Source organism: Oryza brachyantha, chromosome 2, assembly GCF_000231095.2.
Source record: "Oryza brachyantha chromosome 2, ObraRS2, whole genome shotgun sequence".
In the NCBI taxonomy this organism is placed as follows: domain Eukaryota; kingdom Viridiplantae; phylum Streptophyta; class Magnoliopsida; order Poales; family Poaceae; genus Oryza; species Oryza brachyantha.
This window is the reverse complement of record NC_023164.2, coordinates 26,991,650-27,017,865: the sequence shown is the minus strand read 5'-3', so window position 1 is coordinate 27,017,865 and position 26,216 is coordinate 26,991,650. Positions and strand designations below refer to the sequence as shown.

The 26,216-nt window shown below is 42.3% G+C and overlaps 4 protein-coding genes across 6 annotated transcripts; 1 reads left to right on the top strand and 3 right to left on the bottom strand.

The window, feature by feature from the left end:
* Nucleotides 1–50: 50 nt before the first annotated feature.
* On the bottom strand, nt 51–5,249 carry LOC102704310 (signal peptide peptidase-like 4). The gene is made up of 14 exons (XM_006648085.3): nt 5,019–5,249; nt 4,021–4,179; nt 3,825–3,936; nt 3,214–3,330; nt 2,896–3,047; nt 2,632–2,814; nt 2,134–2,168; nt 1,838–1,994; nt 1,704–1,757; nt 1,520–1,612; nt 1,293–1,435; nt 1,002–1,072; nt 570–653; nt 51–483 (listed from the first exon to the last, which is right to left on the bottom strand). The coding sequence occupies exons 1-14, from the start codon at nt 5,157–5,159 to the stop codon at nt 350–352; spliced, it is 1,635 nt and encodes a 544-aa protein (XP_006648148.1). The 5' UTR covers nt 5,160–5,249; the 3' UTR covers nt 51–349.
* Nucleotides 5,250–6,479: 1,230 nt separating this feature from the next.
* Nucleotides 6,480–13,055, bottom strand: LOC102700503 (U-box domain-containing protein 33-like). 2 transcript variants are annotated; one of them, XM_040520961.1, is made up of 7 exons: nt 12,588–13,055; nt 11,065–11,186; nt 10,762–10,916; nt 10,495–10,599; nt 9,556–9,928; nt 8,379–8,522; nt 6,480–8,289 (listed from the first exon to the last, which is right to left on the bottom strand). In XM_040520961.1, exons 1-7 carry the CDS (start codon nt 12,769–12,771, stop codon nt 6,799–6,801), a joined length of 2,574 nt encoding a protein of 857 aa, XP_040376895.1. In that variant the 5' UTR covers nt 12,772–13,055; the 3' UTR covers nt 6,480–6,798. The 2 variants fall into 2 exon arrangements, with proteins under 2 accessions (XP_040376895.1, XP_040376896.1); XM_040520962.1 differs by having other exon boundaries at nt 10,762–10,883.
* A 4,483-nt stretch (nt 13,056–17,538) lies between these two features.
* On the top strand, nt 17,539–23,512 carry LOC102700218 (acyl-CoA-binding domain-containing protein 4). Of its 2 annotated transcripts, XM_006649120.3 has the most exons (14): nt 17,540–17,871; nt 18,391–18,468; nt 18,564–18,683; nt 18,771–18,840; nt 19,580–19,641; nt 19,768–19,907; nt 19,994–20,120; nt 20,585–20,699; nt 20,795–20,883; nt 21,335–21,418; nt 21,655–21,984; nt 22,066–22,125; nt 22,232–22,410; nt 23,100–23,512. In XM_006649120.3, coding segments are annotated over exons 1-14 (1,566 nt in total). In that variant the 5' UTR covers nt 17,540–17,760; the 3' UTR covers nt 23,101–23,512. The 2 variants fall into 2 exon arrangements, with proteins under 2 accessions (XP_015689493.1, XP_006649183.1); XM_015834007.2 differs by lacking the exon at nt 23,100–23,512 and having other exon boundaries at nt 17,539–17,871; nt 22,232–22,411.
* Nucleotides 23,513–23,779: 267 nt separating this feature from the next.
* On the bottom strand, nt 23,780–25,076 carry LOC121053540 (4-coumarate--CoA ligase-like 3). The gene has a single exon (XM_040520812.1). It carries the CDS (start codon nt 24,800–24,802, stop codon nt 23,780–23,782), a length of 1,023 nt encoding a protein of 340 aa, XP_040376746.1. The 5' UTR covers nt 24,803–25,076.
* Nucleotides 25,077–26,216: the final 1,140 nt, after the last annotated feature.

Here is a 26,216-nt window from a genome sequence, read left to right as displayed (position 1 = left end):
ATATACTATTACTCCAAAAGAATCCGTTCAACATGGATCAGATGCATAACTTTAAGGTTGGGAACCAGGGAGCTAAAATCTCTTAAAACTTCCCTCATTTTTTTATGTAACCACAAAACTATATAACCGATTACTATACAATAGATTGGTGACAGCAGGGAGTCACAGTTCCATACTAAGACGATGGCATTGAAAGACCAGTTACAAGTACATTACAAGTCACTGGAGTCGCGCTTCTGCCTCCATAAAGAAGATGTCATGTTACAATACCGTGAGTAATACAATTTCCACTGGACATATCAGTCGGACGCATCAGTGAGACTCTCCAAGGCCATGCTGATAAGCTTCATTACGAGCTTGCATCACAATTGGTGTCCTTTGGTGGAGGTTGCATGTGCATGTGCGTGCATACTCTCTCAGGCTGTCCTCTTGTCCATAGGTTTCTGAGTTCACCCCGTTTCCTGCCCAGTGCTATGAAGGTTCCTGCAGTATCACGGTGCCATGTAAAAATGGGGGCGCAAAAAACCCTCAAGATATGAAACTTGCCGCCAGGCACAGCCCTTACTTACCAAGGGTAAATGGCACAATGTAAAGAAGAGCTGGTTGTCCATGACCATCCATAAGATTCAGGGCAACATATGTAATCATAAGACCTAAAGAAAGGGGTAAAAAAACAGCATGTCAGGCTATAGGTCGATAACACCAACATGTTGCAGCACAGGTTGGGTTAGATGTTCAGTTGTTCATGCCTACGCATGAGAATCCCTTTCCTTTTGGTTTGTGTTAGATGTTCACATACACATATAAAAATCACTTTTATTTTATAATTTCCATCAACCGGCAGAAAATATAAGGTAAGTGTATACCATAGGTCCATTGTAATTTTGTTTCCACTATCAAAAGTATCCATTATAGGTAAATTTTGTTTAAGCTGCATCTGGCATACTGTACCTAGAAAGGTAAAGAACACAGGGAAGTGGATGTAATAAGTGATGTCTTACCAGAACCATAAGCAACCATTGACCACAAAAAGTAACCAGATTGCAAGGTCTTTTTGGCAGCCCAATCATACCTAAAGAGAGATGAAAAAATTATTGTAGAGCTCAATAGCCTACTGTGCTCAGACATGCTGCAAATCCAAAGCAATTGCTAACAGTTGTAATACATACAAACAGATAAGAAAGAAATTTAAGCCGGTTGTTCTCAAGCCTCCTATTGAGCAATTTATGATAGCCCACCAGGATTAGATAATGACTAATAGAGAAAACGGACGGGCAAAATTTAACACTAACCTTAATGCAAAAGCAATCAACAGCCCAGGAAGAAGTATATCACCAAAGCCAATGATACTGAATCCACCCCATGGATCAAACATTCGTGGGATTTTTAATAGCATGGGCACACCGTCTTCATCAGTCTTATCGCCACGGGCAACCTGCAAGTAGACTCCAGGATAATTAGCACCACACAAGCTGTGGAAGCAGAAGATCGTAGTATGAAAGTAGTTATCTGTACCTACCACAATCATCACACTCTCATGAAACCACATCTTGGAGATAAAAACCCAGAAGATATCATATAAGAAGGAACAACTGAGAAGAACAGATCCAACCTGATCATGATGAGCAACAGAGCAAGTAAAGAATTGGCATAAAAGTTCCCAACTATATTTGTAAGCATAAACAGAAGGGCAGAATAATTACCTTGAGGTTAGGTATCCTAACAATTTGGATTACAGTAACAATCAGAGCAATACCCTGAAGACAGGCACCATATTAATCAAAAATCAACCTCAGAAGAATCCCAATGGAGGGTATAAAAGCAAAACTTCACTTACAAGAATATCTTGCCCAATCCAAGCATAGGTCATCCGGCGATAAACAGCCCATATAACAGCAAACACAACGCAAAATGGACAGACTGCAATTGTAAGGTATGAAACTGCTCCAAAAAAGGGCACTTTGACGAAAGATTCTGCTGCAGGTTTAAACCATCTGAAAGATCATGTGATTGGTGGTCAGGGAAATTTCTTATGTTCTTTTGGCTGCAGCCATGATATATAAACGGACATATGAGACATGTCTGCAATATACATCTAATCCATAAAACAATTTTAAAGAGCCACAAATGTACCTTGACAACAAAGCTACCAAGCATGTTTGCAGGCCCTGCAAAAGCAAATAGTAAGAATACAAAATGAGAGAAATAAATGGAAGAACAAGTGAATAACGGTTACACCCACATAGATATTAGTTTTGAGTATTGACTAACAGAATCGAGGGTAATTTGTTCAATGGTTCTACTTGATAGACATTATCATGCTTGGTATTGAATAGAAATTCCTTGCACGATTTGGCATGATTCTTTCACATATGAAACTAAAAGTCACAGATATAAATGGAAGTGATTTACTGATTTAATGCTTGAAGAAAACAATTCTTAAAGCACAGTTATGTGTTTGATTTGCAATCAGCTAGTATTACCATTCTCCATATAGTACTGCTTCAAATTTGTGAGATTGATCATTTGGGAAGCATGCACTTTATTTCATTTCACTAACAGTATAAAAAACTTAGGGTCTGACATAAAGTTAATGAATTACAGTAGAAAACGAAATGGCATTGCACACACCTCTACACCACCAATGCAAAAGATGACCACCAGGAGCTCCACAAACCAATAAGACATCAGCTTGTAGAGCATTATCAAGAAGCAAGACGCGATAACAACAAATAATATTGCCGACGTCATGTTGATATCTACCATGCCACTAGAACCACCAGCCTCAAAGTTCAGTGAACTTTCATGGCCATCCTACACAAACCAAATGCCTGTCAGATTCTTTTCAACAAAACAAAATCCAGAGCAATAAACAAATAAGCTTTGGCTCAGAACCTTTAGAAGCTTCTCTTGTTCAGTAACTGCTTCTCGAGCACTCCATGCTGACCAGTATGATGCACAAAGAATGGTACCAACAGCCATAAGCCACAGAAACACCTCTGCAGTATCAACAAGAGGACGATCTGGAGAGTATAGCTGCACCGAAACTGAGAAATTGAAAACAAGATTCATATGTTAGCTATACTTTTTTAGATATGTTAGCTATGCTATGGCTAAACAACAACTTTTAAGACAAAATAAAATTCAAAAAACAAAACACCTACATAGGAAATGGGGCAATATTTCAGTTAGTGGGAGGTTTTTAAGGTTTACCTTTACCACTCTTGAGAAGCTGCTGCATATCATTGCCTGCATCTTTTGGCAGAAGAACTGCAGGTATATTTATGTCCAAATCTGTTTCATTTCGGTCACAGACCATCTTGTATAATTCTGCCAGTGAAAGCAGGACACATATTTATGAGTAAGGTCATGTGCCACATGAGTGTTCACCTACATACACAAACATATAGACTGAACTAATACACGTGTGTAAATACGACTAAATTTGGATTGATGCATATAGGTTAAGAATTTGCAGCACAGGTGACTTGGTGTTTATAAGAGCGCCTGCTGCAGGCATATGTTTGATCTGCCTAAGTAGGGAGAGAATAATGGCTGTAATCTTACAAAATATAGTGCATAATCTTTTAAGAGAGAACAATCACAAATGGTCAGGTAAGATGGTAATGGTAAACAGAAGAGTTATAGCAACAAAGCATGGAAATGGAAATGGATGGTAAGGTGGTAAGGCAGAATATTATGCCATTCAACTATTACAAGTTTCCAACATCTCGATCTGCTAACTAATTAGTTCCTCAACACAGGTCATAAAGCAAAGGGCATTGTACGTATAACTCACAAGGAATGTCGCATATAAGGCATACCATGGACATGATTGATGATTATGATAGCGGAAGCACCGGCAGCTTCAGCGTTCTTAGCTTTCTTAGTGAACTTACATTTTCCTCTTTGAACTAACAAAACATCTCCAGCAACCTGTATAAACGAATAATCAATCACCAGGTAGTAACTTAGATTGAGACATCACAAACAGTTAGTCATTATTTCCAATAAGCTAACCTTCTGTGTGGGGGGTTCACAACAGTCAAAAGGATCAGCTAACAATAGCCCTGTTCGGTTGGCATGCTTTTCTTTTGACTCTATAGTAGGGCCAAAACGAGCACCAACACCAACAAACTCGCCATCCTCTCTGTTATTGACCCAGGTTTGCACTTTTACCTGATAACACGGTAATGAAAACAGCACAGTTCAAAGAATGATCCCATGATGCGTAACAACAGTTTAATCAATAAAGTAGCACTGTAAACATTAAGTAAAGTAGCAAACTTCAAGCTAACGCCCTTGTGTTGTTGACCCTGCATCTCGCTGCATAGCTAACGCCCTTGTGTAGTGACCCTGCATCCCACTGCTTGCTAGGTTAGCAACCAAACAGACACCTTGAAGCAGATAGCCACAACAGATATTAGCCATCAAGACTTCAGGGAATGTAAGGACCATATCTCCCCGCATCAACGCTTGGTATTTCTAAAACCCGCCATTCTGAAACTTATACCAACAATCACCCAATTCCACAAGATTCCAGCAGGCCTAAAGTTTAACGACCAAACACTAACTGAATAGCACTAATAGGTCAAGGGTTGTTCAAGCCATAACAGGGACTCGTCGACTGAAGCCTCCAACTCCAAGCAGATCAGCCCTTATTAACCTACTCCAACCATAGACTGATGATCTCCAAACAAAGCCGGCATGCTAATTTTAGTCAATACTAGAACAAGCAAGTCCGCGACCTAGTTATTAATCACCTATTTTGAGCAGCAAATAACACCACTGAAGCGTCCAAATGGCGAATCGAACAGCCTCTATGGCAGGCCCATGATCTGAAACTGGTAAATTCTGAAATCAACGGCTCGAAACCCTAGCTTAGCGCGCGACTGAACTGATCAAAGCACTCCCGCGCGGTGCAATTCGGAACCGAAAACTGCGATCGCATCGATCGGGAGGAGGTACTAAAGAAGAGGAGAAGTCCCCGAAGTGGGGGGAAGAGGAAGGGGACGCACAAGGACGAAGTCGTTGGAGCAGCCGGGGATCTTGGGCGCCTCGTCGTCCTGGTGGACGATGTCGCCTCCGGCCGCGACGCCGGCCAGGGCCGCCATGACCAGCAGGAGCGCGGCCGCCATCTCCGGCGAGCTGGTGCCCATGACGTCACCGGCGCACGCGCTGCGCTGCGGGATGGATGAGGACGGACGAGCTCCTCTTTCGCTTCTAGACAGTCTTCTTCTCCGCTTCCGCTTGTGAGTGGGGGAATGGACTCGATCGGGTGGCGGCGGGCGGGGCCAGCTGTCAGTGAGCCAGCCACTCCCGGGGAGGTACGTGGGCCTCACATGGGTCTAAGGCCTGCTAAGAAATGGGCCTGGGCCTGGGCCGGGCTGAATGCGAAGCATAAAATTGTTATTACGCCATCGTAAAAAATAATTGACTAAATTTCAATTTGGAGAATCAAAATTTAGTCATTTTCCTCTTAGTTGAAATGTCGGTTCGAATTTGGTATTAGGTGGAAGCCATTCTTATACCAAGCAACACATTAAAATGTCATTTTCTACCCTTTTGTATATTAAATAAAAGAATTTAGCAGTATGTCACTAGATAACTTAACAAAATTACTACCGGCTCAACCTCTGTCTCACACAAAAAAGGGGATCGATCGTATCGAGTAGCACCATCTGGGATAGAGCAGCGATATCTACGGTTTATGTTGAATTTTCCAATAGTGTTGTTGCTTTTTTTTTTCCAAATGATGTTTTACCGTTATTGTTTTAAATTGTTCATATATATATGTTACTTCTTTTGTTGCTAAATTGATTTAATTAATATGAAATGTTCCTTTGTTCTGCTAGTTTTCTGCTGCCCCAAGTTTACTTGAGGTTGATTAAAACCACCGGTTTTTTTGAATTGTTTTAACCAGGAGTATTGTTGTCAGCAAAGATAGGGAAAATGGACCAAACCATTTCCATTTACAAGAAAGGAAGAAAATGATGTTTGGACAAAGTTCCTCTAGTTGAGAGTGACGTTTTGATGAATCATAAATTCGAAGTGGTGTTTTCAACCAAACACATGTTTTGATGGTGGTACAATAATAATTTTCTCAATTTCAGAACAGAGCCAAGTAACAAATACGGATAGCACTACAAAAAAGATAAATGAAAATGGAACTTGGGTATGAAGCGGCGGAGACGCCACTCATTGATGGTATCGCAGATAGGATGACTTATCATTTAATAATAGGCTAACTAGAGAGGAGAAAAGCATTAGCAGTTAGCCAAACCACAATCTAGCCATGGCTTCCAACGATCGCAAGACGTCTCCATCGTCGTTTGGCTTCTCCTTAATCGCCGATACAGTCATATGCTCAAGAGCACTCTCAAGCAGCATAAGCATTAAAACCCTACTACAAATTTCCTACCTAAATCGTTTAGTTCCAATGATATTTCAATGCGTAGGAGAGATTGAATGGTGTTCATCTGGCCTCACAACTTAATTGCTGAATTTGATGTGGTCATCCTTGCAGACAGTATAATTTCAACAGCAGCTAGGATTTTCCAAATCACATTTTTTTCCCAATCCATATCCGGATGCAAAAATGTCGGACCGCTAGTCGTGGCAGCGGCCCAAAATATGGATCAGATTGGAAAAAATGCACACAAAAGCACGGACCGGACTGTAAAAAGGAGAAGAAAATAATGTCCATTTTGCCTCCCTCAACTATGAACTGAGTCTGATATGACTCCCTCACCAATAAAAGCCCACTAAAGTTGGGCCGTACCTGTGCCAAGAGCCCATCTAGCGAGTAGCAGCAAACTTGGATCGCATGGCGCGGCGGAGGCGCCACTCGTGGATGGCGTCGCGGAGGGGACGGTTGGGGACGAGCTCGCCGCGGGGCAGCCTCAGGTTCGTCATCGGCGACGTGTCGTGCCCGCTGCGCAGCCACTCCCTGATCGCCTCCGCCTCGTACGAGAACCCGTCGCCGGCGATCTGCGGGTCCCGCATCACCTCCTTCAGTATCGGGCACAGGAAGTAGGACGGCGCGCCGCCGCCGCCGCCGCCTTCGCCGTCCGACGTCGACGAGAGTGATGACCATGACCTCCCCGGCGCCGCGCTCATCGCTGCCTCCAGCACGCCGCAGGCTTCGTCCAGCAGCCCGCGAGGTAGCCGACGCGCTCCCGCCGGGTCCTCCTCCTCCTCCTCCACGTCGCAGCATTTCAGCCCGAGGAGTGCCACCTCCCTGCCGACCTCCACCGGCCAGCCTCCGGCGCTCGCGCCCACCACCTCGTCCCACCCCTTGTTTCTGCGCGCCGCGTCCCGCGCCTCCTTCTTCGCCATGAACGGCGGCTTCCCCGTGACGAGCCGGAGGAGGACCACGCCGAGCGCGTACACGTCGCGTTCCGGGGTCATCTCCCCCGTTGCTAGGTGCCGCGGGTGCACGTAACCCACTGCCGCCCTTGCCAGCGCCACGCCGCCGGAGTCCCGCACCAGCCTGCGCATGCCGACGCCAGCCAGCTTGCTCGAGCCACACTCTTCGTCCAGGAGGATGTTCGCCGGCCGGACGTCGCCGTGCACCGTCGCCCGTGGCTGCGTCGAGTGGAGGAACGCCAGCGCGGAGCATGTCCGGTGCGCGACGCCGCACAGCGCGTGCCACGACAGCGGCGGCGCGGCTCCCTCGCCGGCGAGAGCGAGGCGGTCCTCCAAGCTCCCGCCCGGCACGAACTCGTACACCACGGCGCGCGCCTCCGGGCACGCGCCCACGAGCGTGACGAGGTTCGGGTGCCTCGCCCTGCTGATGGCTTCCACCTCACTGCAGAATCCGAGCTCGTCGACGGCGACGTCGCGACTGATCACCTTGACGGCGACCGTCATGTTGCGCAGGTCGCCTCTGTACACAGTGCCACGGCTGCCGTCCCCTCCGATCATGACAGACTCGTCGAAATGGTTGGTCGCCTCCTCCAGCTCCGACAAGCCGAGCCGCAAGAACGTCGTTCTCTGTCCGCCATCGGTTGCTTCCGCAGCGGCGGCCGCAGGATTGTCACGCCGGAGCTGGTGAAGGAGACCGTACGACTCCGACAGCTTGGACTTGAGGTCGCTCATCATTCGCTCGGAGCCGGCTATCTGGAGCTCGAGCTCGGCGGCGCGGGCGTCCACCTTGCGTGTCTGCTCGAGTATGTCGTCGAGCTCTCGCCTCTCCTGCTCCATGGCCGCGCGCTCCCTCGCCAGCCTCTCCTCCACCTCCTTCCGGTGCCTCGCCTCTCTCTGGTGCGAGCTCTCCGCGTCGTTGGCCTGCATCGATCGCATCGTCCATGGTGATTCGACATGAGCAATGGATCGAACACCCCATGACGCAGCTCGGATTCGTCTCCTCTACTTACGATTCTCGTCGCGGCGGCGAGGTCGCGCTCCGCCTTCTGACGCCGGCGAGTCTCCTCGTATGCCTCGTGCCTCAGGTTCTCGGCTTCTATCACGGCGTCCTTCAGCTTGTCGTAGGCGGCGTCGCCCAGATCACCAGCATCCTCCTGTCAAAATGGAATGTGGTGTTTACTGTCTGAAAGACTGAAACACAAGTATTCACTTGATGCTATACATGATTCTGGTGCACATCACAGTTTGTCAAAATCTTCAACTTTATGAAACATGTATTCAAAATGATATTTATGGATTATGGACAAAAAAGTTGTCATTCTAAAGATTATAGATTTTATAGGGAACTCTTTAAAATCCTTAAGAAGTAATAAAAAAATTTTAGTTGGGGAACTCTCCCCTCTCGTGACCATTAAGCAGTGGTGTATCCATGATTTTTATTTGGGTGGTCCAACTTACATAATTTTTAAATTATCATAAATATCACATATAATATATATATAACATAAAAATAATCAAAAGTGTATTTCACATATGTTAATAAATAACAATTTTCTTTTATATTTACTATACACACACTCAGGTTAAGATTTTTTGGGTGGTCCCGAGACCACCCTATGTCTCCGCCACTGCCGTTATGAGGTTATCCCTTTTGGTGTATGTCATTAAATGATTATAAAAAAATAAGATAGATTAATGTGATATATACCAGATAAAAGACATGACCCTGAATAAGCGTATAATAATCATAATTTTATTTATTATTTTTGTTACAACTTATAGACTAGATGTCGCATTTCGACATGGATGTCTGTGTTGATATATCACATATTAATATATCTTGTTAACTTTTTTATAACTTTTTTGTAGTAACAATTTGGATGACATGTAAAAACGAGAGATATCCCCTCGAGGGATTAGAATTAATTTCCCTTCTTCGCTGTTTATTAGGAGTTCAAGAACACACCAATCTGAAAAATAAAACTTGTTGCTGTGCCTTGATAATTGAAATATTATGTGGCACCTGAACAGGTAAAAGGTGTCAAGTAATCTAGAAAGTGACCTATAAAACTTCGATATTTCATACTGACCAGAAGCAGTCTTTTTCTCTTTGCAACTAATATGTGCTTTAAAACGATATTTTTCTGAAATTATTACGCTGTGTGGTTTCTGAAACATTGCACATACCGAACCATGCCCTGAAGGTGTTGGTGAGTCCTCTTCAATTTCTTGCAGTGACTGCACAGAAGCAGCACCAGCTGATCTCTGTACAGTCTCTACATTTTCAGACACTGGCACTGCTGATGAACTAGCAACAGCAACTGCTTCATGATGGTTAAAACCCTCAGTGCTGCGGTCCATAGCATTGTCCTCCCTGATAGGAGTCTGATCAACTGATGATGTTGTCGGTTCGGCTGAATCCTGAATGCTGAATGGTGGCTCGCTGCTTATGCTGTGCGCACGAGGCGAGGATTTCGACCTCGAGTAATCAGAAGTGCTCGACCTCGGACTTGTGCTAGTTGTCGATGATCCTGTTCTATTGAGTCCCTCGTTCACCTCCCTGTATAGGATCAGATAGATGGAATTAAAGGAAATATATCACTCTTTCTAATATTTTCCAGAAAAATTATGAGCTGTAACTACATGATCCCTGCTACAATTTGTTGTTTTGCATCAGATATTCTTCGCGTGAGAACAGCTAGAGAGAATATAAGAATATTAAAGTTCAGGCAGTGTCAGTGCTTCCACAAGTACTATTTCTGTTCAGGATTTGTTACTTTGTTATTCAGTTGTCACGAACACTATCATACTGATAATAGATTACTAGATGATTGCAGTTGATGATCGTGGTCTCATTCAGTTAGTCATATTTGTCTTCATGTGAGAACAGCTGGAATGCTTACAGAAGAACTGTATATTTTCAGACAATCATGTCAAGAACTGGCAATGCTCAGGTGTTGCCAACGCTACCACAGTTTCTATATGATGTACTTCAGTCTTCAGTTTTTATCAGTGCAACCATAGAAATCTACAGATACCTGTCTGTCCCACTTTGAGCTAGACAGGGAGAGGAAAACAAAAGGCGCAAGTTGCTATCACTAAGACTTTTGGGCCATGCATGCATACCTGGTGCAGATAAGGTTTCCTTTGCAGACAAACCAAATCTTGCAAGAGGGGCTCGCCTTCAGTTGCAACTTCTGTGCTTTCTTAGATCTCGGCGCCCGCATTCTCCTATCATCACACATTGTATCTAGATCACTGCCTTTGAATTCAGCAAAACCCACAGACACAAAACTGGTTCCAGCCAATTCTTGGATTGATTGATAACAACAGCAGCAGCGACAGCGAGAGCTGGATTTGTATGCATTAATGCCAAGAACAAGAGAGCCATACCTTGAATAAGACTTGTCAGATGCAGCACCCATGACAAGCTCAGTGATCCCATGATCATCAACGAGCTGGAGGAGGCCTCCCGCGGTGTCATCGCAAGAGAAGATGATCTTGCTCGCATTGACCTGCGAGTTTTTGCAACTTGTTAGCAATCCAGGCTGCGTATGGAGGAGAAGATGGAGATTGTCATAATAAGAACACAGCCATTAGGTGAGTTGGGGCTAGCATCTGATATTGACAGCAAGCAAGAGGGGATCAAATGTAAAACAATGAGCTCTTTTACATTGAACGGGGTCTGGTTTCAACCTTTTGACTTTTACAAATGTCCAAGAGATCATCTAAGACTTTGCTAATCTTCTCCTCCTCCAGCTGCCTGTATGCATTCACCTCCTCCTCTGCAAGCTGACTCACTGGGACCCATGCCCCCACTGCAAATCCACAGGTTCAAAAGATGTCACAAAAGATCACTTGGAAAACAAAAGTGCAAACTGTAATCTAAAGCCTTGTTTAGTTCCCAATTTTTTTTTTCAAAAACATCACATTGAATCTTTGAACATCTAAATAAATCATTAAACATAGATGAACCAAAAAACTAATTGCACAGTTATGGAAGAAATCTCGAGCCTAATTAGTCCATAATTAGTCATAAGTGCTACAGTAACCAACATGTGCTAATGACGGATTAATTATGCTCAAAAAATTCGTCTCGCGGTTTCTAGGCTAGCCGTGAAATTCGTTTTTTCATTCGTGTCTGAAAACCCCTTCCGACATTAGGTCAAACGTTCAATGTGACCTTTTTAGCAAAAATTTTTGCCAACTAAACAACCCCTAAAGATGCTGTAAAGGCAGGAACATAACAAAAGTCACCAACTTTCAGGTTGACAGATTTGGTGGAAAAGCAAAGATAACATAAACAGTTTAGCTAGAGTCACTTTTACAGAAAAATGCTATTACTACCAAGTGTGGTATACCTGGTCCAACATTTTGATTTCATCAAAATAACCAAATTAAAGGGAAATATTTTGCAACCTGATCAAGGTCAGAGCTTGCTAGCATTACAATTCTTAGACTGAAAATACAAACAGTGGATATGCTTTTAGTAGAAGATGGATATGCGTTCAGGAGAAACTATAGTAATGACCACTTGGCAGGGATGTATTTGTATAGGATTAAATTGAGCATTAGTTTAAGTTGTCCGAGAGATGTTGATTTAAATGCAATTTCCCCCTTAATATAATTGACGATAAGTCAGAAATCATATTCTTGCCTCAAAAGAAAAGGGAAAAAAAAAGAATGTAAGCAGTGCACGTAGAACAGCCGCAGCATCAAAAGCCCCAGTTTCCATGGAGGAGACAACAGCTTGAATTAATTCCCAGTTGCTATTTTCAAAAAGAAAAGAAAAGGATAAACTGCACAAAGGCATTTTGCAGATGATAAAAAATGAATATGCATCACAGTTCCATCTGAAAAAACAGAGAAAAATAAGTCTGTGTTAACTAACAGAAACATCTCATACAATTTAGAAATCCCTGAAACGAAAGTTGAATTCTCCACGAAGAAAGAAAAAGGACGGAACTGTCTGGAATGCTGAGAATGGTGTCATTTTCGCAGGAAGCGAATCAAAGCCTAAACGCAAGAAACAAGAACGCATTCCGAACCGGATTAATTAGAAGCAAAAGATGGAAGAGAATTTAGAACCCGTATAAACTTAAACAGAAGTAGCAGCGGCAAGAACGAACGAAGCGCAGCAAGAACAGCAGCAGTAGAAGAAAAAACAAATAAATTGGATTGTGATTAGCATCAAATTAGCGAGCAAAAGGCGTACTCACTCATATTGACCCGCGACGGGGGGCGGTGGACGTGGACGAAGACGAGGCGCCTGCTCCGGCGGAAGTTGGCCAGCACCCACAGCAGGTTCGCCCTCCATTCCTTCCCGGCCTCCTTCCCCACGGCGCAGTACACCGCCTCCTCCTCCTCCTCCTCATGCTCCTCCTCCTCCTCGACGGCTTCCATGCGATCGACGCCGGTTTCGATCGATCCGCCGGTGGGATTACTCTACCCTTGCGGCCCTACGCCAACCCCAAAGGGTAGACTAATCAAGGGCAAGATTAGCTGCTAACTACTCCCCTAGCTAGATCCTGGAGGAGATCGACGACGACGCAGGCATGAGCCACGCGCTAGCTAGCTAGTTATAACCTAGAGGTGGTCACCTGCTTAAGCATGGCGATGCAAGAAGCTACTCCAGTATATATGTGTGTGTATATATGTGAATATCTCGCGCCTGCGGCTTGGCTTCGTCGTCTTCCTCTTCTCTTCTCGAATGGTTTGCCCCGCCTCCAACTCCAATGGCCGTGGAATAAAAAGGAGGGGGACGGCGATGAGACGCTGACCGGTGGGCCCCATGCTGTCGGTCGGATATTCCCCGTGCTTTTCATGGGCCATGGATAGGAGGATCCGGATCCCCTGTGGCCATCCACCACGACGCCGTGCGCGCTGATTTTTTCTTCTTCACATTTTTAGATTTTTTTTTGGAACAAGTAGCCTCCGGTTTATATGGTAAGTCTTTTTAGCCTTGTTTAAATTTATCAATTAATAAATATATATATAATTTATATGTGTCTAGATTTATTAAAAGACTATAAAAACTTACATCGTGGAACGGACGGAGTATTTGTATTTTTGCAGCGGAACATTGAGTTATGATATATTATTAGTTATTTTATATATTCAATGGAACTAAACCCGATAAATAGATGCTAAATCAAGCAGAAAACAAAAGCTACTTATTTATTCTGTGTTTTATTTCTGAATAAAGATGTTTAAGTTTATTTATAAAAATAAATTAGTGCTAAAACGTGAAAAAAAAACATAAACAGCTGCACACGCGCAGCCAGTACTGTGCACACTTGCTACTTGCACCAGCACTAAAAGAAAGTTCAGAGTTTCAGACTTGTCGATACTAGTTTACATCTATCAATATCAAGATCAGTGATCGTAAGCCAGCTCAGCCGCTTTGTGCGACTCCATCCCAACTGTCAGTGTTCGTTCGTTCATGCATGAAACCAAAAACACCAGCCTCACCTTGTCATTCATGGGAATCAAATCAATGCTAGTACGATCGAGTAGCTATGTTTAATTCTACCATCTTTGGTCCAGCTTCTGAATCTGCATTGCATTGCATTGCATGTGGACTTCAATTCTGAAGCTTCGCTATAGCTTCCAGCTGCATGCTCTGCACGGTTTCAGTTCAATCCGACCTTAAATTCCATGGATTAATTGGTCGGTGACGTTGATGCATCGCTGATCAACGCCTGACGACCCCATATTAACTCTCTTTCTAACAGCTATTTACATACAACTATCGAGGGGGTGATTGTTACGTTATACTCCCTCCGTTACTAAATGTTCGAAGTCGTTGACTTTTTTATACACGTTTGACTCTTCATTTTATTTTAAAAATTTACATAATTATTAATTATTTTTATATCATTATATTTATTGTTAAATATACTTTTATGCATATATATAACTTTACATATTTGACAGAAAAAATTAAATAAAATGAATAGTCAAACATATCTAAAAAGTCAACGGCGTCAAACATTTTGGGACGGAAATAGTATTTGCAAACGAAGAATAATTTGTGTAAAAAATTATATATGTATCATTAGCGATCTAAAAAAATAAGGTTGAAAAATAAACTTAGATAAGAAAACTCTAAAATAAATTCTAAATTTAAGGTTAAAAATCTAAATTTTGGTTTATAATAAAAGCAAAAAAATTAAGGAGCAAATGTCCACTTAGCACACAAGATTAATTGTTCAGCTAACAAGCTAACGCTCTAAATATATCGTCTCTGATAGAGTACCTGACATGCTAGATTGTTAAGTGCGGATAATTAATTAAGTAATTAATTGCGAGGGAGAAGAGGTCGCCAACATGAAGCACGTACGGGAGACATTGCCGTATTTATACACACCGTTGACTAACAATGGATGCTTCTATACTAGGAATATCCCATCAACACAGATGGATATGCCTTATTCACCTGTATTTCTTTTTCCAAAAAAACTTTTAATTAACCATGTTTCTTAAGACAGAGGTGTACACGACAATCCAAGCATGATGTTTGCTGTAATACTATACGCCACCAAGCTAAGCTTAATTAACTAGTAGTTGTATTTTTCAAATGGCAGCACTTAAATGCTCAATGATACTAGTTACATTAGACCAGTGTATTATGAAAACATAGCTGCAAACCAAGTTTAATAGGTTGTCAGGCCACGGACATCGGAGCAAAAATAATTATCTGGGTGAGACTTGACCAATGGCAGCTGCATCTAGTGCATTCCCGACCTATAACGCTAGATGTAGTTTTTATAAACTCCACATCATCAAAAAAACTAGTACTAGACACTACTCTTCCAATGCAAACATCACTATTTCATACTTCAGTTTAATGTTACTTATCTCACATGATATCTTGAATGCTGTGTAGAAACCATGCAAGACATGGTTTCATTCTCTTTTCCTATTTATTCACTTGTCACATCATCTTTTATTCTAGATGACAAGTCATTTAATGTTATGGATACTATCCTAGTCATTGGGTTGGAAATGCCCTGATGACAGTCACGATGAGTCCTTTTAAGGACACACATGGGGCAAGGATGATCGATCATAGTCTAGCTAGACTCTTTGTTTTGGTTAGGTTTATCTACCTTCATTCTCATTATTCTGCAATCTGAATATAATTCTGACCAGTGAATTAATTCAGTTTTCTGGGCACCAGGATAAATGAACCAGATGCAAACAGATCATTGAAGAACTTTATGAATCTGTGCATGCTTCTTGGCTTCTTAATTTGGTCCAAGCTGATTAAACAAGTTGTTAAGTGACAATGCGAGATGTTATCAGAGCAAGTATAATAGCAGGCTATAGACTAGCTAAATACTTATGTAGAGGAGAGAGGAGATAAAAGAAAGTGTAAGCGAGCTGTAGCCAGCTCGAAAAACTTTGTGAGAGTGACATGTGGATCCTACATCAATGATAAATAGCTAACTAATATATGGATGGACTAAGAGCTAGATATAAAAAGTCTTATAACTAACTTATTAGCTATATTACTAGCCTTCCTCACAGGAATGGCCATCGGTGACAAAGAAACAGCAGAAGCATGCATCATGCATGGAAATATGGAATGCCAATTGGTTGGGAAAAAAAGGCAAGCTCTTCACCAACCCCTCCCTATCTGTTCTAACCTTTTCACTCGCATCTCTTTCTTTATTCCTCGTTGATAAACATGGTCTGTATTCATAGGATCCAATCTGCAGTTCAGGACTATCGTCTTTTGTGATTTCATGGTTGAAAGAAAAGCTACTTCCTTTCAGACATATATTTACCTACCTTCAGAAACAACAACCTGAACATCTGCACACCGACAGATCAGTGCAATTTCAGCAAATTAACCTGACAAGGCTAAACTATTTGACAACAGGAGAACTTATGCTGATGTATCAAGAGTTCTCAAACTGCACGCAGTATGTGCATCGATCACTGTGTGCGTGTCAACAGCCGGACAGAATCAAATCCGTTAGCTTAACCTAACTCATCTGGTTTCGATAAAAAAGGGTTATTTTTCTCGGAGCATTCTGAAGATCATTCTTCAGTAGCTTGCCTGTCGGTGTTAGCAAAACAATTCAGTCGCTGTCATCACTCGAGATGGCTAGCTAAACATTCCCAAGAGGCCCAGATTTCTAGAATTCACACTACTTTGCAGCTCATGAGTATTAGGTTAATGAATCTTACTTGACACCTAATCTGAATTTTAAACATTATTATAGAGAAGAGGGTGAGGATGCCTTGTCAACCTCAGCTCATTCTTCCGGAAGGTGTACGACGTCTTCGAGTTGTCGCATAAAGTAAAGTACAAGATATGTTTGTTGCATATTTATATACTAAAATTTTTGTACTTCATTCGTTTACGAAATTCTTGTCGGTTTTGATCGAGAATGCTAAACTTTGACCATCAAAATTTAAGCAACGTCAACCACAAAATATGTTAAATGTAATATATATCCGTAAATTGCTTTTGATTACAAACCTATGATACAATTTGATGCTAAATAATTAGATAACTTTACAGATATTGTTGGTCAACGTTGGTAATTCAAAGACAAAAACTATAATTATTTTTAATGGTGGGAACAGTAACTATGCATATTTGATTTTTGTATGTTTATAGAAGAAATATTTCAAAACAACTTACAACAATTCACAGCTCAAAAATGTTTTTAATCATTTCAACACACCTATGAAGGCAATGTTCATTAGAGCTTATGCGCTTAGTTCATGAGCCAGACAAAACGAGATAAACCATTAGCACAATAGGTAACTTTAGCTATTGCAAGCTTTTAAAAAACCAATCAATTTTACTTTAAAAATATTTTTCTATATAAATATTTTTTCTTAAGAAAAAACTCCATTGAATAATTTGGAAGCATGTTTATGGAACAAGCCCAAAAAACCCTCTGCCGAATTCCTCAGACTAGTACACTGAAATGCTGAATAACAAAGCACTCTGCGCATTCAGACTCAAAAGACGTAAAATCTTTATTCACGTCAGTAGGTCCCTGAAGCGTACCTCAGTAATACGCTTCCTAATGTGATAACACACATAGCTAAGAATACGCCTTCATCTGCCATTTACGTATTCTTTGTCACAGGGAGGCGTCAACGAACGTGATACGCAGAAACCAACGAGGGGGGAGTCCACTCCCTCCACTGTGATCCGCGCTCACTTGGAAAGCCGGGTCGCCTCCCTCCCTCAGATCCAAGTCAAATTCCGGGAGGAATCCAATCCGCCTTCCATCTCCATCCACCGAGGCGAGGAAGCTTCCGCCGCGCAGATCCCCAAACCGGAGCCGTCTCCATCCTCCAACCCCGCCGCCGGCTTCACGGCGACCCCGGTTTCGTTCGATCCCGTTCAGGTTTCGGGCGGAAATGGGGGAGGGGATCAACGGCGACGCCGGCGGCCTCGCGGCGGCGCCGTACGACCAGTGGCTCCCCTTCAGCACCGCCGGGGGTTCCACGCGCCCATCCGCGCGTTACAAGGTGCGCGCCGATTCTGCCCTCGGATTAGTTACGGCCTTCTCGCCTGATTTTGATTGTTGTAGCAGTAGTTCTCGTAATTCTTCACAAATTGATCAGCTGGTGTAGTACATGATGGCGTGTCAGTTATCAGGGTATACACATTTGAAACAAATGGGTGTGAGAATGTGACAAACCGCGCGTCCCTGTGGCTTTGGAAATGCCATGCTTGTGTTTGGTGCGACAATGCCGAGGGATTGGCAGTAGGACTGAGATGTGCCAGCAGAAGTAGTCTTCAGGGAATTTCACTACCATATTTGTGTGTGTGGCCACCTTTTGGTAATTTCCATACTATATCTATATCCTGGTTTCGTGGTTAGCTGATCGAGAGCCAATGAGTTTATACATATGTAGAATAATGTTGTTGTACCGTACTCCATTTGCAACATGGTGACATCCATGAAACCTTATGCTAGAAGATGTGCTACGGATCACATGAATGGTGTGATGCTCTTTGCTTATACCATATTTTGTATATGGCAGCATGCTGCGGAAGTGGTTCAAGACAAACTCTACGTGGTTGGAGGGAGTCGCAATGGACGTTATCTATCAGACATTCAGGTTTTTTCGAACTGCACTAATGCATTCTAATGATTCATGTTTCTCATGCCCTGTCTCCTTCTTCACCTATATCCTAACAAGGGCAAACTTTGCAGGTTTTTGATTTTAGGACATTCAAGTGGTCAGTATTAAGTCCTACTAGAGATTCAAACCAGTTGAATACTGAAAATAGTACCACAGACCAGTCATTCCCTGCAATAGCAGGCCATAGTCTGGTATGGAAACTTAATTATTTTTTTTATTAGCCGCTACTCTTCCAATCCAGATTGGTATTTCTTATGCTAACGTGTGTAACCTCTCAGGCCAAGTGGAAAAATAACATTATAGTTGTAGCTGGGAACACAAGAACATCAACATCAAATAAGGTTTCAGGTACAGTTATTTTTGTAGATACTAAAATATAGAGCACAAACATGTTTTATCATGGATCTTCTTAAGCCTATATATTGCTGCACAAACATATTTTATCATGGAACTTAAATATATAATTTTTTAAATGATTCAGTCATGGCCTTATTGGTTGCAACACAACCAGTAAACATGATCATTTATGACCTCACCTATTGTATGGATGCTATATTTTGAAGTGATCCATATCTCACATCATTAGATGGACCTTTATTTATTAAGATAATTATCTTCAATAGGAAACTGAAGTAATTTGTACATTAGTTCAGATTTCAGAATCCTTTCCTGATTTTCGTACTCACTGTTTCTACGAGCAAAATATTACCAACTACTCCTTATTGTATGCCATCTCATATGTCCCGGAAAAAGTTGAGATGAAGACAAAAATGCTAACTTAGAATGGGTATTAATTACTCTTTAGTTTCATGTGTTTAAAGGATGTTCGAATTGACTTCAATATTGTTATAAGTGCCGATTTCTTCCATTTTCTTATGTTTTGCACATGTACACACATCAATTTATCACACTGAACTGCTAGCAAATCATACATGCTTCACAACAAGTTCCACTTTCAGGTGCCCAAACTATCTTTAGCACTTGCTAGCATTTACCATCATCCTTGCAATTTTATTATTGATCTTTCTATCACAATTTGCAAGACCAGAATTTATCTTGAATGATAGTGCTGACTATTTGCATGCAGTTTGGCTTATTAACATGGAAACAAATAGCTGGTCCTCTGTTGATACATATGGAAAAGTCCCAGTAAGAATCTTTTCCTTTTGTATTTAAACAAAATATTATTCTTTTGAAATGATAGTGGTACTGAATGAGCAGATTACTTTTCTGCAGAATTTCTGAATACCGAACTTTTTTGTTTTTCTCAACCAGATATCCCGTGGTGGACAATCTGTATCCCTAATTGGTTCTCGATTGATAATGTTTGGTGGAGAGGATAACAAGAGGCGTCTTCTGAATGACCTTCATATACTTGACCTGGAGACAATGATGTGGGAAGAAGTTAAAACAGAGTAAGAATTTACTCACTGATTGCACAATGTATCATTTACATATTGGTATTGCTTAATTCACTGTTTTCTTTGCGATTGTGAAATAGGAAATGTGGTCCAGCTCCTAGGTATGATCATTCAGCTGCTGTTTATGCTGACCAGTATCTTTTAATATTTGGTGGTTCCTCCCACTCTACATGCTTTAGTGATCTCTACCTGCTTGATTTGCAAACTGTAAGTGCTGAACGCTCTTCATGTATCTTGCTATATAAACACACTTGTGCATTGAGTCATATATCAATATACCAAAAGTTTCAAAGGCAAACATTTACTCAGTATCTTGATGTATATGCATAATGCATTGATTGCTTATTGTCCAAACCACAAGTATTGGTAGTTTTAGGTTGTATTAGCCCTTGCAAGTTCAAAACTGTATCCGGTTAATAGAAACTATAGGTTTGAATTTTTAGTTGGTCCTATCCAATGTCTAAGATCCAACTACAGTATGTTATGGTCGACACTTAATATAGTAACTACTGATCTTTGCAAGCAGGTACGTGAAACATACTGTGCTTTTGAATAGAAGAGATAAATTTTGGTCTCCTTCCCTTATATCAACCCAAGTTATCACTTGACTAAGACTCCTACGAACATTGTTTTCTTTTCACTCTTGATTAAGTGAAGCTTAATGCTTACAGTTGGAGTGGTCTCAACCTGACACTCAAGGTGCACATATAAATCCTAGGAGTGGTCATGCTGGTACCATGATTGATGAAAATTGGTATATAGTTGGTGGTGGAGATAATGCAAGTGGTAACTCCTGAACATAGGATGCTCCTACTACATTTCTTTCCTTTTTTTGGCGCTACTCACACTGCTGAAGTAGCTAAGAAAATACAATGATGCAGGTTCCACTGATACAATTGTCATGAATGCTTCCAAGTTCGTATGGTCTGTGGTCACAAGTGTGTCACCTCGAGATCCGCTTGCTTGTGAGGTAAACAATAGAGCTATTAGTTCTACCATAAACTGTGTTCATATAAATTCTTATTTTAGAATTGTTTAAAATACATGGTTGGCATAGACAATTCCTTCCTGGCTTACCCTATACTTATGTAAAACAAATTATGCTGTGCTTCTGAATGCAAGTGAATAATAGTAAACTAGCAGATTTCCTATGCAGTTCCATGGCTGTATAACTCTTTTGCCTATTGCTGAAAATGAAATCGTATTTCTATAAACAATCCTTATATATTTCTGATCAATCTACACTGTCATAATCTGTACAAACCATAACTGTTGGTGTAGATCATTTTCTTTTTCCTCTGATTGATGGTGACAGCAAATGTGGATGCTTCTTTTTATACTGTCTGAACATAATAGCTCTTACATTTCTGACAATTTTTTCTTTAATTTTATCATTTCTTTTTCTTTCTGAAAAAATTCAGGGTCTCACTCTTTGCTCAACCACAGTTGATGGCGAAAAGTTCCTTGTTGCCTTTGGTGGTTACAATGGGACATACAACAATGAGGTAGGGGATTTAAAGGATTAACTTATAGTTCTATGCATATTACTTCACTTGAGCTTCGAACCGATCCATTTGCAGAAAAAAAATACTTTAGGCATCACATGCCTTATGCCTTCAATGCTGGACACACTTCCAGGATGAATTGCTCCTTTTCTCTTTTCGTGCACACTGTTCTGTTAGCAATTACTTAAGGTGCAAATACTCTTGAATACCCGAGTAAACTGTGAGCACTGCTGCAGATCTTTGTTATGAAACTTAAGCCAAGGAATTTAGTGCAACCTCGTCTTCTCCAATCACCAGCTGCCGCCGCCGCCGCTGCTTCTGTGACAGCTGCCTATGCTGTGATAACTGCTACTGATGAGAAAACCAGAGACATTCTTGCAACGGATGATTTAGATGTGAAGAGAGTTCAGCCTGCAGGTTTTTCCAAACAAATTACTACTCAAGTTGATGCACTTAATGGAGAGAAAAGCAAGCTAGAGTCCAGACTGGTAGAAGTTCATGATGAAAACTCAAAACTAAAGGATAGACTAGATATGGTAAAGTTGTCTCACAGTGAATTGACAAAGGTAAATGTTTCTTTCCATTTGTCAAAGTTAATATCTTAATTCATCTATAATAAATCCTCACCACTTTTCTTTCTTATGAAGGAGCTTAAATCAGTTCAAAATCAGTTAGCGGCAGAGGGTTCTAGGTGCCAGAAACTGGAGGTTCTGACTTATTAACTTATGCATTAAAATTAGATCTGAGCATCCTTGGTCCTTTTATATGCTTATGAATGCATGCTTACCTGTTACCTTACTCTCATTAATTTAGTCCCAAATAGCTGCCGCACATAAAAGGCTGGAATCTGCCGGTTCTTTGGAGAATGAACTAGAAGTACTGCGGCAACAAATATCTCAGGTGGAGCAAACCATGACAACTGCTCAAAGACAGAAATCTGGGGGTGTTTGGAAGTGGGTGGCAGGAAGTGCAGAGGCCTCAGATGATGAATAGTAAGTGCTACATGCAACATCCTGGAATCAAACTTCTGGTGTACTTGCTTTAAGCAATTGCCAAAACCTCATGTCATTTGCACCACTTTTCCAGTGGATCTTTATTTGAAGGATGATGTGGTTCGTGAGTTGCAAACTAGTATAACTCATTTCGGTATTGCTATTGTAACATTGACATAAAATGGTAAATATATGACGATCTGCACCATGAACGTTTCAAAAGTTATTGTTTTATTATATTTATTTGTATCTAGTGCCTTTATGAGATAACAAATATACAAAAAAAGTGGTATTTCTGAGATGTTTGATTCAAGTAGTCAACTAGTGAAATGAACCCCATAAAAGTTCATCTGGATGGTTAGCTTTTTCTTGGTCAAATTGTTATCTGCTACATATAATCATATGCAAGTCATATTTGCTAAAATACATGTACACACAGGTAATTTGAATTTAGACATGCATTTCTTCTGTACCTACACAACATAAAAGTTGTATTAAGTCCTGGAGGCTGAAGGTACAGAAATGCAAGTGCTGGCATAAATACTGCATTTTTCTCCTTTCGTGCATTATTCCCATTTCCATACAATTTGATTCAGACTATACATTCATAATTTGTTGCCACTCATTCAATTCGCTACCTCATAGTACAACTTTTGGCTATGCTTGTAACTCTTTGAGCATGCTGTCAGGTCCACCAACACTAAGACAAGCAGCTTTCAGGCACAGAATGACAGCATGCAGAGCTGCTACAGTTTTGAGATAACTTGTTTGCTGCAAGTTTCTGGGTGCTCCCTTAAGATCTTGCTCGTGGTTGATTTTGAGAGAATATCTCCCAAGACAGTCTTCTGGATCTTCCCAAGTGGCGGCACCTGGTAGAAATTTTCCATAGGCAAGTTAGACATTCAATACCAAGACATAACTTCATACAAGTATACCGAATCTTTTGTATTACATTCTAAAAATAATTGATTAGTTATTAATCTTGTTTTCATCATGGCATACTTTCCTGTGGTTGGTGTTACAGATATACAAAGTGTTCATTGGTTGTGGCTACTGAATGAATACATGTCTATGCCCCAGACCTGCAAATATGCTATCAGATGTATTTGGTTCAGGTGTCAGTACATATGTGTGCCCCATTCTTTGGTTGTGTTATTTATGTATTCGTAAATGATTTATTTTTAGTGGATCGAGTCATTGAGTCAAGAATTTTACCGAAGAAGCTGCTTCACTTGTCACTGATATTGAATGTGCCATTTCGCTGTTTTGTCTGCAAGAATTTTGACATGTAAAGAAGGTGAAACAATGCCAATTTTTTTTTGTCAGTGTCAAATATTTCTGACTGATACAATCTTCAGTAAGGTCGCACTTACTCCGAGGCTGCCTCCGTCCTCTTCTCCGGCGAGCCGGCCATCTCCGTCAGCTCGATCCACGGCAGCCTCCGGCGGAACGCCTGCCGCGCCTCCGTCGTCGCGAAAGCAGGCGCCACCATTACCCTCCTCAGAGCTTGTAGCGCCGCGGGAGCTGCGAGCGCTGCTGCCACGTCAGGCGTCGCCACGACGTCGGTGACGCCGTGCGCGGCTGCCGCCTCCCTGGCCGCCGCTGGATCGGAAGGCGGCGAGGCGAGCAGCACCGTGGTCACTCCGGCGGCGGGGAGCGCGAGGGCGAGCAGAGGCACGCCGTGGGCGCTGCAGATGGGGAGAGACGCCAGGCAGACCCGGCCATCGTCCGGCGAGCTTGCGCTTGCCACGGCGGCGATGAGGTCAGCGTGCGTCATGGCCACCGCCGTCTTGGTGGTCGCCGAGGAGTAAAAGACGAAGGCTACATCCGATGGGCGCGGCCGCACCGCCGTCGCCGACTCAGGGCAAGCCAACGCCGTCGGGTCCCCGTCGTCCATCAGCTCCTCCGCGGAGAGCGCATGGGGATCCATCGATCGTGACGTGAGCAGCACCGGCACGCCGGCTCCGGCCACCTTGTCAGCCACCTCCGGCGCGGCGACCACCATCACAGCACCGGAGCTACGAGCCACGAAGGCCATCTCCTCCGCCGTGGAGCCCGGGTCGGCGGTGACCACGACGCCACCGGCCGCAAGAACGCCAAGAACTATGGGCGGGAGAAGCAACGAGTTAGGCGAGAGCACCAGGACGGCGTCGCCACGGCGGAGCCCGAGCCCGAGGCGGAGCCCGGAGGCGAGGGAGAGCGCGGCACGGCGGAGGGCGACGAACGAGAGCGTCGCCGCACGGCCGGCGCCGGCGCCGGCGTCGACGACGAAGGCGGCAGCGGTGGAGGCCGCCGTGTCGGGGTGTGGCATGCGGGAGAGCACGAATGCCGCCGCGTCGCCGTCGCCGGCAGCGCACTCGGGGTGATACGCCGATTCCAAGATTTCCTCCATGGCGGTGCAGGTGCCCGTCTCGGAAAGATGGAGGTGAGGCGAGGTGGAAGCTAGGGTGCGGTGATTTTTAAAGGTGCCGTCCGTTTTGGCGCGCTAGCTTCGTGGAGTCCGCAGGTTTGGTTTGTCCGGTGGCGTGAGGGCCGGACGCCGGAGCCATGGACGGCTGCGCCGATGCAGCAAAGGTGCTCTGCACGATGAGGACGAGGACGAAATATACTCGATTTTATACCCCTCAGTTCGGATTGCTCAGCTCGTGGACCCAGCATTGTTCCGTCCATTTGTCATCGTCCTGCCTCTCTCTTTTGTGTTATTACTTATTACTCACCTCCATGTTTTAATATAGCTTTTATACTCGATGTTTAATCGTTCGTCTTACGTAAAAATTTAATGTAAATATTCACATATATATATATATTTTTTGTTTAAACTGCTTTTAGGGATAAAACAAATTAAAAAAAATTAAGGCTTTCAATGTTTTAAAAAATAATATGAATGTTTAAACTTCACGTTCAAAAATCAAAAGCGCCATATATTTAAATTAAACATAGGCCGCATTCGGTGAAGCAAGTTAGTTATCTTATCCCCTCTTTTCCACACGCACGCTTCCCGAACTACTAAACGGCGTATTTTTTACAAAAACTTTCTATAGGAAAGTTATTTAAAAAAATCATGTTAATCTATTTATTATTTTTTAATAATTAATTAATCATGTACTAATCTATTATTATGTTTTTCGTGCCAGGAATAAGTTAGCTTATCCCTCCACGCCAAACACGGCCATAGAGGAGTACCAAATTACTCTTCGATGTACTAGTAATTAAGATATTATCATTGCTATTTTTTAAGAACGATTTGCTAGGGATTTTTTTTTGATTCTTTTTAAAAAGTAAAACAAGTCATGTGGAGTTTGTTTTCCCTAAGAAAAAAATCTACAACACGTGACTTGATGATACGCGATGATACTGCACGATGCTCATCGACACACAATGATATTTTAGTGATACTCATTCACACACAATGGATATTGAATAATGTACCTGATGATACTCCATAATTGTCGATACTCGATACTCGTTCATGCACAATAATACCTGATGATTCTCAATGATACTCGTTGATATTTATTAGTTATTACTGCACGATGACACTCCATGACATTAATATATAATTAAGTTTTAACATAATTCTAAGAGATTTGTTTTGGTCCAACAAAAAGTATCTCGAGGTGCCGGTACCTCGTGGTACCAAATCATTTCTGATCGTTCTAACAGTGCACGTCCTATTCAGCTAGATCTAATGGTGAAAAACAATTTGGTACCTCGAGATACCGGTATCTTGAGGTAATTTTTGTTGGACCATAGCAAATCTCCAATTCTAAAGTAGTATCGCAAGACCGTGAGATATAAATCTCAGT

Bases quoted from the DNA above. Each gene is read 5' to 3' on its own strand.
- LOC102704310 (XM_006648085.3), bottom strand. From the start codon at position 5,159: ATGGGCACCAGCTCGCCGGAGATGGCGGCCGCGCTCCTGCTGGTCATG. The intron at 3,937-4,020 runs GTTAGCTTATTG...TCGTTTATACAG, and splicing joins GTGAACCCCCCACACAGAAG to GTTGCTGGAGATGTTTTGTT. The intron at 1,613-1,703 runs GTAATTATTCTG...CATCATGATCAG, and splicing joins TTAGGATACCTAACCTCAAG to GTTGGATCTGTTCTTCTCAG.
- LOC102700503 (XM_040520961.1), bottom strand. From the start codon at position 12,771: ATGGAAGCCGTCGAGGAGGAGGAGGAGCATGAGGAGGAGGAGGAGGAG. The intron at 11,187-12,587 runs GTGAGTACGCCT...GTGGATTTGCAG, and splicing joins CCCGTCGCGGGTCAATATGA to TGGGGGCATGGGTCCCAGTG. The intron at 10,917-11,064 runs GTTGAAACCAGA...CTCCATACGCAG, and splicing joins ACATTTGTAAAAGTCAAAAG to CCTGGATTGCTAACAAGTTG.
- LOC102700218 (XM_006649120.3), top strand. From the start codon at position 17,761: ATGGGGGAGGGGATCAACGGCGACGCCGGCGGCCTCGCGGCGGCGCCG. The intron at 19,642-19,767 runs GTAAGAATCTTT...TTTCTCAACCAG, and splicing joins ATACATATGGAAAAGTCCCA to ATATCCCGTGGTGGACAATC. The intron at 20,121-20,584 runs GTAAGTGCTGAA...TAATGCTTACAG, and splicing joins ACCTGCTTGATTTGCAAACT to TTGGAGTGGTCTCAACCTGA.
- LOC121053540 (XM_040520812.1), bottom strand. From the start codon at position 24,802: ATGGAGGAAATCTTGGAATCGGCGTATCACCCCGAGTGCGCTGCCGGC.